Source organism: Mustela lutreola, chromosome 16 (assembly GCF_030435805.1).
Source record: "Mustela lutreola isolate mMusLut2 chromosome 16, mMusLut2.pri, whole genome shotgun sequence".
NCBI lineage: Eukaryota > Metazoa > Chordata > Mammalia > Carnivora > Mustelidae > Mustela > Mustela lutreola.
Window position 1 is genome coordinate 4,829,244 of NC_081305.1, and position 13,615 is coordinate 4,842,858.

Consider the following 13,615-nt stretch of genomic DNA (forward strand, 5'->3'; position numbering starts at 1 on the left):
AGAGCCCGACGCGGGGCTCGATCCCAGGACCCTGAGATCATGACCTGAGCCGAAGGCCGAGGCTTAACCCACTGAGCCACCCAGGCGCTGCTGAAAAGTCTTTCTATTTGTTAAGAAACACAGGAGGAGGAGGGGAAGAAAGAAGTAGAAGGAAGAAGGTGGGGAGGAAGAAGATGAAGGGGGAGAGGAGGAGGCGAGAAGGGGGGAGAAGGGAGAAGGGGTAAAGGGAAAAAAAAAAAAAAAGGAAGAGGAGGAGAAGGAGGAAACCGAAAAGAAGAACAAGCCCCCCCCCCCCCCCCAAACTGGCCATTAGCTGCTCTGAGTGGTTTCAAACTGTGGCTGTGTTCAGAAAAGCTGGCAGATTTCAGCTGATGAATTTCAGTCTCCCAGCCAAGATGATCAACTAAATAAAGCATTTATCAAACGTGAGGGACCTTTATCTGATTTTATTTTGTGGTGCAGCCAGACATAGCTTACAAACCTAGACAGAGCTGTCAGAGTGAGGGGCTGAGTATGGTTATGGAAAAGAATAAAACAGTGCCCCAGATGAACCCAATTTCGTTCAGTAGGATAGATGGCTCTTATTTTCTCCAAATGTTTCCCCAAACGTTTAAGCCAGAAACGCAGATCCTCACGCCCGTCCTATCCACCAAGGTATTTCTTAGGGCCTAGTGCAGTCCTGACACAAGGCAGGTAGAAGGTGAATAAATTAGATTATCAGATGATTACATAAGGGCAAGAATAGGCTCTTGACTAAAATAAAATCATTTCCTCTGTATATCCATGCTAGGGTGTGGATCTTACGGAAAATTCTGAGATCATCTGTAAGCTATTTTCTTATAAATACAAACTGAAGGAACACAGGACATCCATCCATCTGTCCATCCATCCGTCCATCCATCCATCCATCCATCCATCTCACAAATCTTTACCAAGTTCCTATTATTTATCTGGCTCTAAGCTTGGCAATGGGTATACAGAGATGGGACAAACGTCCAAAATCTCTTTCTCCGGGTAGTTTGTATTCCAGCACGGCTTCAGAAAAAGTAAATGGAAGAGCTTTTACTGGAAAATGCTTGTTTCCAAGTGAAATCTGACGTCTATTCACACCGAGCTTAGGAAAACGTAAGGACAATAGATGGTCACTGCAGCTGCTCTCAAATTCAGCTGTGAATCTGAGAATTTGCAACAAAACCCAGCCCAGCGTCAGGAACCTGGAGAGGTCTGATTCACAGGGTGGAGTGAATATGGTCCGTACAGTTTGGAAAGAGTCTTTCTGCATCAGCAGCATGTGGACTGAAACAACAGTCAAGCTCTCAGTGGTAGCCAGTGGGAACTGGGGTCTGGGTTCTCAGCAGCCATAGAAAGTGTGACACGGGGTCATAGCTGTGTTCTTACAATGCTTCACTGTTTGCAAAGCTGGAGGAAGTTATGCACATCTCGGAGAGCTGATACAGTTGGGGTGCAGATGTCATTATCACAGCAATTACTGATGAGGAAATGGGCTCAGGGAACTTAAATGATTTGCCCAAGGTCACGCAGCTGGCCAGCTAGGAAACCGACTCTTGCAGGCAGCATCCTGCAGAACAAACGGCCCCTTGAAGATATTCAACAGCTGTTTTCAGTAACTATAGTCTCAAGGTTGGAGAAGACATTAAGGATATAACCTTTACTAACTAACTGAATCCTTTCTATGATAGCCTACCGAGGGCAATCTGCTTGAATACCTCCCGCAAGGGAGAACTCACTACCCACCTTTACAATTCACTACATGAACAGAGGGAAGATGACGTGAAAACACAGTCAGAAGAGGGGCACGTAGTGATGAAGGTGGCAACTGGAGGCGTGTCTACAAGCCAAGGAAAGCTACGGATTGCTAGCAACCCCCAGGACTTGGAAGAGGCAAGGAAGGATCCTCCCCCAGGGACTTCAAAGGGAGCCTGAGCCCGCTAACCCCCTGACTTCAACTTCTGGCCTCCAGAACCGTGGGAGAATAAATTTCTGTTGTTTTAAGCTCCCGGGATTGTGGTGCTTTTTTAGAGCCATCCCGGGAAACTACGCTCAGCTAGGTGGGGAAATGTGTAAGCGAACCACGGAAACGTGGTCTCCAAAGGACTCCTCAGCTTGCTGCATGTTTGAATTCCTTGGGTGTTTTTTTTTTTTTTTTTAAACCACTAATGACTGTGTCCCACCACCTGAGACTCTGATGGCATGGCTCCAGGTTTCGGCTGGAGCACCGCGAGCTCTACCGCTCCACAGCCAAGTTTGAGAGCCTCTGTTCTAGTTGACTGAACGTCTCACCATGTGGAGACCAAGCAGAACAGACCCACCAAGTCCAACGGCATCTATCTGGCCACGGTGGCCCATGGAGTGGGAAGCCAAGTCGGCTGCCGCTCATGGTTAGGAGGAAAAGGACCGGCGTCCGTTATGGGTCCTCAGAAGATGAAGACAGTGGGTGAGCTGCCTTCTAGCATGTTCTCCTGAGGCAAAGCAGGTGAGCAACGGGTGGGCTCCCTCCTGGCTCTGGGCATGCGCTGTGGGTCCAGAGGTGGCACTGCCCTGAATGCAGCGGGAAATGAATGGCAATGACCCGAGTACCAGAGAGACATCACACATTCCCAGCCACCTGCCTCTCTCCCTTGTACCCTTCCTGCCCTTTCGTGCTCAATAAATATTTGTTGGGCATCCCTCACGTGCCAAGGACTGGGAAGGTGTCGGGGAACGAGATGGACACAACCCCTTTCCTCCTCAGAGTATGGGGAGGAGCAGATCAGTGAGGGCACCTGCCTCAGTTGGCCTCCCAGAGACACCCTGAGAAGCCAGTTGGGGAGAAAAGGCAACGACCAAGATGGCGCCCTTGACTATCCTGCCTGCGCTCTAGGACAAAGCAGATGTGGAAGAGGCACATTCAAAGGCAACAGTCCTGCGGTGTCCCCTGAAGTCTTACTTTATCTGCCAGGGTCCTCCCTGGGGACGTAGTCATTAAAAGAAAGGACAGTGGAACATTAAGTTGGAAAATTGAGGTCTCATCAGCTGAGCTCACTGTATCTATCAACAGGCTTCCAGAGCGTCCACTCCCAACCAGCTGGGGCCAACGGGAGCGCCCCATTTGTATAACCTCAGGGGCCCCGGTTCTAGGAGGAGTCCCCAACCCACTTGTTTACACCCACAGTATTCAACACGCAAACACGCTGTTTGAGATCCCGGCCCAAAGACACGGTCACGGAACGACAATGGGTTTGAATCATATCGAGGTTTGCCGGGGGCCCCAGTGGGCCACTGTCTGAAAAGTAAACGGTGCGATCCCATTTTCAATGACAGCTCAGATGGTCTGGAAGGAGCCTAAAAACCAAACCCAGGATAAGATGTCTACTCTGTAGCTCTGGAAATACTGACCAACGATTCCTCAAGCCTGCGGTGGGAGCCCGTCCTGGGCACGTGATCGCAGGACGGGGCAGTGAGATGAGAAGTGCGACGTGCAAGGTCTGTCCCTTTATGGATGGGGAACGCGGAGACACGTTTCGCCCTTTCAGCAAACTTGCCGAAGAGAAGCTTACCGCAGCACGAGTCAGTCGACAAGGCTTGTCTATGTTCAGGGACATTTCCTTCCTTCAGATCGCACCAATGTTGCCTCAGTCAGCAGTGAACTCTGGAAACCCTCACAGAAAAGCGATACCCTTCCTTCATTTTCATTGATTTTCCAATTTTGGTTAAATTGTGTTTATTTTTTGTGGGGGAGCCGTTGGTACGCTGTGGCCAGAAATGCTTAATTCAACTCTCATCATTACATACTTAGTGCGAGTTAACAAAAACCCAAATGAGGAGATCATGCACTTAAAACACATCAGTACCCCAAATAAACCTTAAAAATGGAATAAACCATTATATTATCACTTCGGTTTATAAATAGAGACCTACAAAAAGTATCTGTCAGTAGGAAGAGAAGCCAAGCCAGAGAAGTGACCGCATTTCGTCTCCGCCTTATAAAAATTTGCATGTGTGCCTCTGGGAGAATTAGGAAAGCTGCTGTGTGTGTGCGCGTGTGTGCCTCAGTGTGTGTGTGTGTATGTGTGTGTGTGTTCACACGTGTGACTTCCCACCTCTGATTCACATGTGTGAACACACACACAGGGAAAATCAGAGGTGGGAAGTCATTCCTTGCCTCCGAAGGAGATAATACAGCATCGAGTGATCGTAAACACAGGGCTGGCCGGAAAGAGTATTCGACACAACATGGAGGAAGTAGACTCGGTGTGTTTCTTTTTTCCCAGCTTTCCTATTTTTAGCCAGCCACAATCACATTTTCCAAGTGACAACCACGGTTTCGATGCAGAGCTCATTCCCTTCTTCCCTTCCAGAAATCCCCACTCCCAGCTACGGATTCCCACCCCTGGAGTGCAGAATCTCAGTGTCATTTCCAACTCATTCTTGCCTGTATCCCCAAAAACATACAACGAAGAGTTTCGGGAGTGCTCCAAGGGTGCTAGTACGCAGTGGGGCTCCAGACATGCAAAGGACCATAGTCTTTACTCTCCTTAGGTGTATAGTTGCGGCCAATGTCGCCCACCAGAACTTTCTGTGATGGTGACGATATTCTGTCTGTCCTGGCTGATACAGGTTTACGTTTTCATATCAATGAGTGTAAATTAAAATGTAAATAACTGCCCGTGACCAGTGGCTGCTGTGTTGGGCAGCCCACTTCTAGACCCAGAGGAAGAGCAAGGGGATATTCTTCAAGAAGACACGTGGCGGCTTAAAGGAGCACATGCGTCTGATGGCTGCAGTAAGGGCAGTCAGAGGGTGGGGGACACCGAGGCAGGGAAGGCTCAGGTCTTAGGAAGACTCTTCTTTTCTTTCTTCTTCTTCTTCTTTTTTTTTTTAGAGGGAGAGAGAGCAAGTGGGGAGGGGCAGAGGGAGAAGAAAAGAGAGATTCTCGAGCCGATGCCACACCCATTTTGAGCCCAATGCAGGACTTGATCTCACGACCCTGAGATCATGACCTGAGCCGAAATCAAGAGCTGGACGCTGAGCCGACTGAGCCACCCAGGCCCCCTCAGGAGGGGCAGTGGCTCTAACCCAGATACTTGTGAGAAGCGGCAGCGTGGAAAACCAGAAAGGAGAGGAGAAGGCACTTCTGACCCAGGGATTTGTTTAATCAAAGACATGAGGGGAGAAGGCAAGGGAGCCCAGTAGGGAAACCCAGCGGTTACCATGGCGCAGGTGGTGCTCGCAGGTCAAGGGTGACAGCGGGGGTCATGTCTGTGGGATGATGGCATGCTGGGAACCAAGAGTGCCAGGACAGGAGCAGATCTGGGGTGGGTACACTGGGTTTGAAGAGCCAAGAGTCTCTTCTATTGAGCCCTGTGGGGAGCTGCCGAGTGGGACCTGGAACTCAGGAGAAGGGCCAGGGTCAGGGGGCCCAGTCTGGGGGCGCGTAAGTGGGGCAGGAGCGCACGCCCCACATACATGGGACTGTGACCACCAGCTCCAAGTGACTGTCACATCTCACATGACTGACTGTCCACACATGGAAACTGGGCCTAAAATTTCCAAAATTTGTGATTTTCAGGGAGCTAGAAGTTGGAATTTTTAAAAAAATAAATATGAAATCTGAATATTTTGACAGGGCAACTGATAGGAAAGCTTGAAAGTACATAGGCAAAAAGAAAGAGCAAGTGTGCCGACCAACGAAGGTCCCTGGGCCACCTGTGTGTGTCACCTGACCTGCAGGATGGGTGAGTGTTCCCAGCGACAGCCTGAGGCTGAAGCAGGAGAGGCTCCAGGGGAAACACCGGCTCACACCGGCTCACACCGGTTCACACCACAGAGGGTTTGACAAAGAAGAGAAGTCGAAGCCACCTGAATCAGTGATCTTGGACAAAGCCACCTCCCTCCCATCTGCCCCTCCCCTACCTCCCTGCCAGCCTGTCCCTCCTTCCTTCGCCCCCTCCCTCCGTCTGGCAGATGGGTAAGGAGACATAGACACCCCATCACAAGGGCGCACGAATAAGGGTTTGGTGAGGAAACAGAGGCACCAGGTCGAATAAATACAAGTAATTCCTAAGGATGTGGCCGTTGAGAGTGCGTGTTTTTGGGGTTCGCATTTCCCTTTAGAGATGTCCCCACCCAACTCTGTGTAAAGTCCTTATGTCCACCCCTCCATATAAAGTGCCTTTGCCCGAAGTCCCACATCTTCCCTCCTGTGAAAGCCGCGCTCGATTCTCGTGAGAAACAAGATGTATGCCTTTCAGCTCACCTCCCGGTCCAGCAAGGCAGGTGACACGACGGTGACAATGTCGCCTTTTTCAGGATCGATGTAGAACATGTTTGGAGATGGCTTGTCAGGCGTCTGCTGTCGGATATTGTACCGTAGGAGGGCATTATCTGTGGCCGGGTCGTCTGCATCAAAGGCTGTCATCCGCATCACCGTGGTCCCTGAGGGGACAGGACAGAGGGCAGAAGATGGTCACTCGGGGGACAGCGATAAGCAGGGATGCCCCCAGTCACTTTCCACATTAAAAAGGAAAGCATCTCCACGGCCCTGTTCTAGTTTTGCTTTTCTTTCGCTCTCCCTCCCACTCCGTCATGTTAAAAGACCTGAAATAAAGAAATCTTTGCTGCTCAGCAGATTGACAGCTTAATTTTTCCTTCTGCTGATACACTGTTTATTTGCCTGCACTTTCATTCAATTGTGCATGTGGCAGCATGACAATGGCCTTTATCTTAAAAACTCTTATTGAATGCCTACTACATGTGGGGCCAGGGCCCAGGGATGAAGACACAGAGGGGAGCTAAGGCATTCTCTGGTGTTCAGCAGATGAGAGGCAGCATCTAAAAAATAATAAACCATTACAAATGCATTGAGAGAGAGCATTACAAAGACAGAGGAGAACCACCTCATCTAAGCTGAGGTTCAGGAAAGGTCCCTGGTGTAGACATCCAGCGGGTAAGTAGGTGTAAGCAAGGTGAAGGAGAGGGTCCTCCATAGGAAAAGATGTTCCAGTGAAAGGGAACATGAACCTATATTCTTTGAGCCCCCACTGTGTGACAGAGACACTGTTGTAGGCACTTAAGATACAAAGACGATATAGAAATGAAAGTGATGGGGACTACTTGATTACAGCAATGGTTGATAAGGATGTCAGATACTGGGTCTTGCTCACACCCAGCTGATGGGATGAAGAACTGGTGTCAGCCACTTTTGGGGACAAGTGAGCACAGCTAGTAAAACAAACAAACAAAAAACCCCCCAAAAACAAAAAAACAAATACAGCCACCCATTTGGCATCTACCCTCAGGAATCCCTTGCATGTGTCAATGACAGATTCTTACCAGGATGTTCCCCGTAGGATTATCCATCACGGTGAAAGATACGGAAACAATCTAACTGTCCAAATAACAGGGGAATTGCTAAAATGATGGGATTCCCCATGCTATGAGAAATTTTGCAGCCGTCTGAAAGAGGTTGTAGGTCTCATGGGTTCTAGCATGGAAGGCTGTCCAAGATAGAGTATTACGTGACATTATCAGGTTGAAGAATGTTATCCGTAGCATGGCATCATTTTTGTGAACCTGCTTGCACACAGAAAATGCCACAATACTCTATACATATATTTTGTAGATACGGTTTATGTCCATAAAAACATAGCAGGTCTATGAAAATGAATTTCAGATTGGTTACAGCTGTGTAGGGGAGCAAATCTTGCCACCCCAAGATATGCCTCTTTGACATGTTGATTATTCTAAGCTGGTTATTTTTAAGAAAACTGCAGACACAAAGAGAAGGTCTGAAAATCAAGTGGAAGTTACCCCTTTTGTGAGGAACATTTACATGCATAAGGGAAATCTCCATTTGTGAGGTTATCTCCCTCACTGTATCAGTAAGAGGAGGGGGACTCTAAATGTCTAGAAACTGTTATCAGTAGAAAAGGCAGGATTTAAATCTGCATAACAACACTACCTTGTTGCCTGTACTTTTCCTGGTCACCTTCCACCACTGATCTCCACCCCATCTTTGGCTGAAGATGGTATTTAGGGTATTTAGGCCTTAGCCCTTTCAGGAAATTACTCTATTTGCCTGGGTCTCTCCATGTGTATAGGAGGTATACAGGTTGTTAAACTTTTGTTTGAATTTGTCCTGAAAAATCAAATAGATCTCATGTCAACTGGATTCTCAGATGAGCCAGAAGAACCTTGAAGGGCAGAGGACGAATTTTTCTTCCCCAGTAGTGTTTATATCTGGGTAAGAACAAAGGGGATTGGAATTAAGGATGGTGAGGAGAAGGGAAGACTTTGGCCTAATCAATACTGTTCTGATCATTTTTTCAAGGAGGATGGATTGCTTCTGTGATTAAATATTTAATACAAGAAGATCATAATTATAAATACTGTTAATCTAAAAAAAAATAGCCAGTTATCCAACGAGCAAAATGGGTTATTTGGGAATAGCAGAGAATTGCAATCGAGGATCTACAAACTACCACAAAGCCATAGGCAAGTCCAACAAAAAAGGAGAGTGATGTTATTTTATCAAGGAGGAAGAGTTTGGGGCGGGGGATTGTTTTGAAGGAAGGTCCACTAGAGAAAAGCAAGAGTTCAAAGTGATGATAGTTTCTCATTGGGTGAGCTGTAAGGGTGGTTGATTTCTTGTACTAGATCTGATGTACATCCTTCCCTGTTGGGACCTGTAACTGATGATTCTTTCTTGTTGATGATTCTTCTGATGGGTCTATAATTGACAATTCTCCTTGTAATTGACATGGAGTGGTTCACTCCCTTTTTCAACCTTCCCCTTGCTGGTCTCCCTGCTCCACTTTTGTAAGGCTCCCTGTATTGATTTCACAAACCCAACAGAAGCATGGGCTAGAGCAGAATCAAGCACATTTGCCTCCTGGACTTGACAATTGTGAGCCATTGTATTTGGCTCAGAGCAACCTGCCCAACTATGATTTTTCATTGTAGTTTACTCTTCTAAGAATATAGGGCCCCATCTGTCATTCTGACCCCTTCTGGACCCACGAAATGTGAACTAATGGGTAAGAGATAAAAGTGATACAATCCTATAGTTCCCAGCAGAAATATTCACATGCAGAAAATATTGAAACTTGAAACAAAAAATTCATCTGGCTCAGATGCCATCTTGGTATTCCTTTCCTGTCTGTAACAGTGCTTCTCAGACCATCAAAGGCACTTTACTTTTTCCTTCAATTGGAATCAGATCATCCGCCATTAGGTCTGATTGATCAGACAAACAAGGGTATCTGACCACCATAAGCTTGGATGGATTTCTAAAGCAGTCTCAGTATTGCCGTAAGGCCAGAGGCATCAGGCACGTTTTCTATTTTACCATGTTTCTTTGCCTTTCTTTTTTCCTTTGTGAATTGTCATAAGGCAAACCTGGGGATCAAGGATGAACATAGATAACGCTTGGCTTATGCACCCCCTTATCTTGCCCCTTATCTTTGGAAAATATCAGCAAACAATTTGGCACTTTGGTTTCCCATTGAGGCACACAATGGAATCAGGGTCTTTCTTCCACCTGATTATCTAGGCAGCTACTCCCAGGAGTCATAGACGAACAAGCACAATAAAGCATAAAGAGGAAGTCCTCATGGCTTGCATGCATGACGGCTTTGCGCGCAAAGGATGAGAGGAAGAAAATAAGACCTCTCGGGCTAATGAGTTTTCACTTTTCACCAGGAAAGTCACTGGTGACGTCTTTTATCATTGTTATTGTTGCAGATTTCATAATGTGATAAAACAAAAGGGTATCCTGGAAGATTCTTATGTTTATCCAGAAAATGCTTTTCATTTTAATGCATAGTTCAGGAGGAAATGAACTTGGTCTTATGTGCTGCCTCTGTCTTAGCCCAAATGTGGGTACAGAAGAGGATTTCCGAGGCCCGCCTCCATGGAGATGAATGGTGCCAAAGTCATGTAAATAGGTCTGTAACATTAAAGAAAACAACTCTGGGGTAATGCTGAGGTTCAAGTCTTGCTGTATGAACATGGGTAAGTTACTCAGTCCTACCTAAGACTTGGTTTTCCCAATTGCAACAAGAGGATATTAGTAACACTTTCATCTTTGGTCTCTGTAAGAACTTGGTGCAATGCCCATACATTAGGGTTTGAGGAAGATCCCTTTTCTTATCAAACTCGCTCTAGGTTCTAAGCCGTCATGAGAGTGCCAGTGATGGCCTCAGACAATGGAGCTGTCCACAGAACCTGGTACTGGCTGCAGCAGGGTGAGCCCAGGAGCCGATCACTTCTGAGTTGCTCTGCCTTACCCTCTCTTTTCCACCTTGCCCATGGCCTTAATTTGCAGATAGGAGCTTCCATTGTGGGGATCACAACTCTATGCTAACATATACACATGCGTGTTCACACACGCACACATGCATACACGTTCTGTAGGCTACGCGGCCTCTCCGAGTGATACTCTACCATTTTCCTTTATGGTCAAGGTTCTATCCTGCGCTCCAGTCCGTCTACTGGGCCCAACACCCTGCTCTTGCCAGCCCCTCCCCTGGGGGGCTAGATCATGATTTTCATACTTCTTGACTCTGCAGGGATTGGATAAACTTCCTATACTAGCGTTTCCTAAACTGTATCCAAGGAACCCTGGTTCCATGGGCTCAGCAGAGAAACGGACTCGGGAAATACACAATAACGACAAGTCAAGCAAGTTTCTATCCTGGAGGATTTGTCAGTGTCCTTAGTAAGCAAATGCATCTTGTAAATCTCCAACAGAGAATAGCATTGGCAGCATTTCCCTAACTTCTCTGTCGACAGAACTTTTTCATTCTATGAACATCTTTACAGACTCTGGAGGGTACAGACTGTGTTTTGCCCATCTTTCAAAGCCCAGCGTCTGACACGGGGGAGGTCCTTTATCAATGCTGAGTAGGCTTACAATTCGTCTTCTTTGGCGTTGACCAGAAACCGTGACGAGCTTGTTACCAAGAAGAGTGGACAACATCGCTTTGGCATTTTTCACAACTGGGCATGCTTCACTACCACCTCTAAACATATTTTTTGCTCCTTGGGGGCCCCTATTGGAATTGGATTCAGCAGGCTGACATTCAGCAGACAGTCACCAGGATAGCTGTTCCTGTGCCCTGGTGGCACCTGTGCCCTACCCTGTGCCCGAGCCCACACCCTGATCTCAGAAGAAGGGCTCACTCATTTCCATCAGCCAGTGGCTTCTCCATTCATGCTTGTCTTTTGCCAACATGTACTGCCCGATGGCAGAGAAAAGATAATTATATGATGGACACACGTGTGGGTCCCCTGAAATACATTTCTGCCTTTCCCCCCAACAGGATATTCTCCTGAGTGTCAAAATAAATGATAACCACCCTGTCACTCCCACATGAACTAGGAACAGCCCCTCCAAAGCAAATAAAAGAATTACAGGCTGCGAGTTCAGAGTCTCAAGCAGGGCTGTCATTTTCCTTGGTTGAAGGACATGGTCACTGACATGACAGGCTGATAAACAGTTATGATTGTTTTGTCTGGGTAAGATGGCCCCTTCCTCTTGACTGCATTCACCTGATTAGAGAAAGTGTCGCCTGCTGTTATAACCTGAAGGGCTGGTGTCGGAAGCTTGGCTTCTCTGTGGCTTCAAGAACAGCCACACCCATAGGGAACGGAGAGCAGATCCCAAGGTGAGGGGCTGCTTATAATCTCAATGAAAGGTCAACCAGCCTCAGATGTGGGGGGCTCTAAATTGCGGCGTACCCCGGGCTAACAGGCAACAGAATTATTCTATTCTGGAAATTTCTTTGACCTCATCCCCAAACATCATCTTCACAGGATCAAAATTGTTAGACCTCTTTTTTAAAAACCGTATTCCCATACTGAGACTTGGACATTCAGATCCGTACTTGGCTTCAGGCTGACTGACTTATTTTCCTTCTTTCCTCCTTCCTTTCTTTCTCTTTCTCTCTTTCTTTCTTTCCTTCCTTGAGATTTTATTTATTTATTTATTTGACACACAGAGAGACACAGCGAGAGAGGGAACACAAGCAGGGGAAGCAGGAGAAGGAGAAGCAGGCTCCCCACTGACCAAGGAGCCTGATGCGGGGCTCGATTCCAGGACGCTGGGATCATGACCTGAGCTGAAGGCAGATGCTTAACGACTGAGCCACCCAGGCGCCCCTGGCCCCAGAGTTCTGATAGCATGGTTGGGGCCACTGCATGCTTTCCAGGGAGATGTGTAATACAAAACCCAAGGTGATCCGAGATAGCAGACATCACCAAGGGAGTCCCCTAGATGTGACAAAATGTCACATCGTTGACAAAGCCTGCAAATCATAAGAGTAGGTGGTGGTACATTCAGACACTGTGTGGGACCGAGAGCGTTCTAGGACTGTCCTGGGCAAACCAGAGGAGCTTGTCACCCACACGCCAAGTCGGCTTGCAGACACAGACACATCTGGCCACGAGTGTCGGAGTACGCATGTGACAGGCGTCGCCGAATGTGACTTCAGTGACGCAAGCCATGGCGCCCATCCCGCTCACCCTGCCACACCACTCTGGGATTGCTTCCCGACCACGCAGGGGTACACAGCCCCACTGTCCCCTCCAGCCCTTAAAGGTGACGCGAAAGAAGGAGGCGTGCAAATACAAAGACGAGCTCGGCACAAGGCGGGGTTTTAAATCCTGGCCTCGCCACTGACCAGCAGGGCCTCCTGGGGCCAGTTCCTTTGTTTCATTGAACCTCAACCCTTCCATTTACGAAACGACCCCCTAGAACGGCCTGTGTGAACATCGAATGTATTCATGCAGCATCTCTCAACCTTTTTTTTTTTTTAATTTTTATATTTTCTATCACCCAACCCTCCCTTCCGGAGCCTTTTTAGACATTTTCCTCCTACTTGCCACCCCTGCCACCGTTGTCCTGAATATCTAATCACAGACTATGACCCTTTGGAGGGTCACAAACCATTGCAGTATCCAATATTTTTAATGTTCCCCCAAACACCAATTTGCTCCTCCTTGGGGTGATATTGTCCCCACTGAGATTGTACAAATTAATGAATATAAAATCCGACGCCTGGGCGATGATACATACTCGAGGGGTGTCCAATTTTATCACTATTTTTATTGACTGCCGCAATTTGCAGCTCCGTTCTGGGGGGACCCGCTGCTGTGTGTGCTGGCGATGAGCAAAACCTTGAGGGGCACAACCACGAACAGGGCGGCGCCTACTCGTTCTAGGACTCACACTCAGCATCTATGAAGCGGGACGTCATTAAATTCTCCCAAGGAAACAGCTCCTTTCTTCCCTCAGACAAGCCTAGGGACTTCAGTTGAGTGCACACAAGCACGAATCAGCTTCCTCTGGTCTTATCAATGTTTCCACGTACACAAGAATTAATAGGGAAACTGTCTGGTGATTAGTTGACAAAAGATAACCACAGCAACTTGATAGCTTTCCAGAGGTAGCCCACAGGCTGCGGTGCGTGCTTTCCTGAAAAGTCACCCACGTAATGAATCATGAATAGTGTCTTATTTTCCCATTGACCTGCATTAGCATTTCATACCTGCTTTATCTTCATTTGAGGGGGTGTCCGATTGGAAGCTGCTCCTCATAATTCACTTGAAGTTTTTC

The 13,615-nt window shown here is 47.5% G+C and overlaps 1 protein-coding gene across 1 annotated transcript in view; it reads right to left on the reverse strand.

Moving 5' to 3' along the window:
* The window catches only part of CDH13 (cadherin 13), a 989,149-nt gene that overhangs the window by 219,002 nt on the left and 756,532 nt on the right, over positions 1-13,615 (reverse strand). The window contains exon 7 of the mRNA XM_059153524.1: positions 6,257-6,435. Coding sequence (XP_059009507.1) covers positions 6,257-6,435 — 179 coding nt within the window. The remainder of the gene's footprint in view (positions 1-6,256; positions 6,436-13,615) is intronic.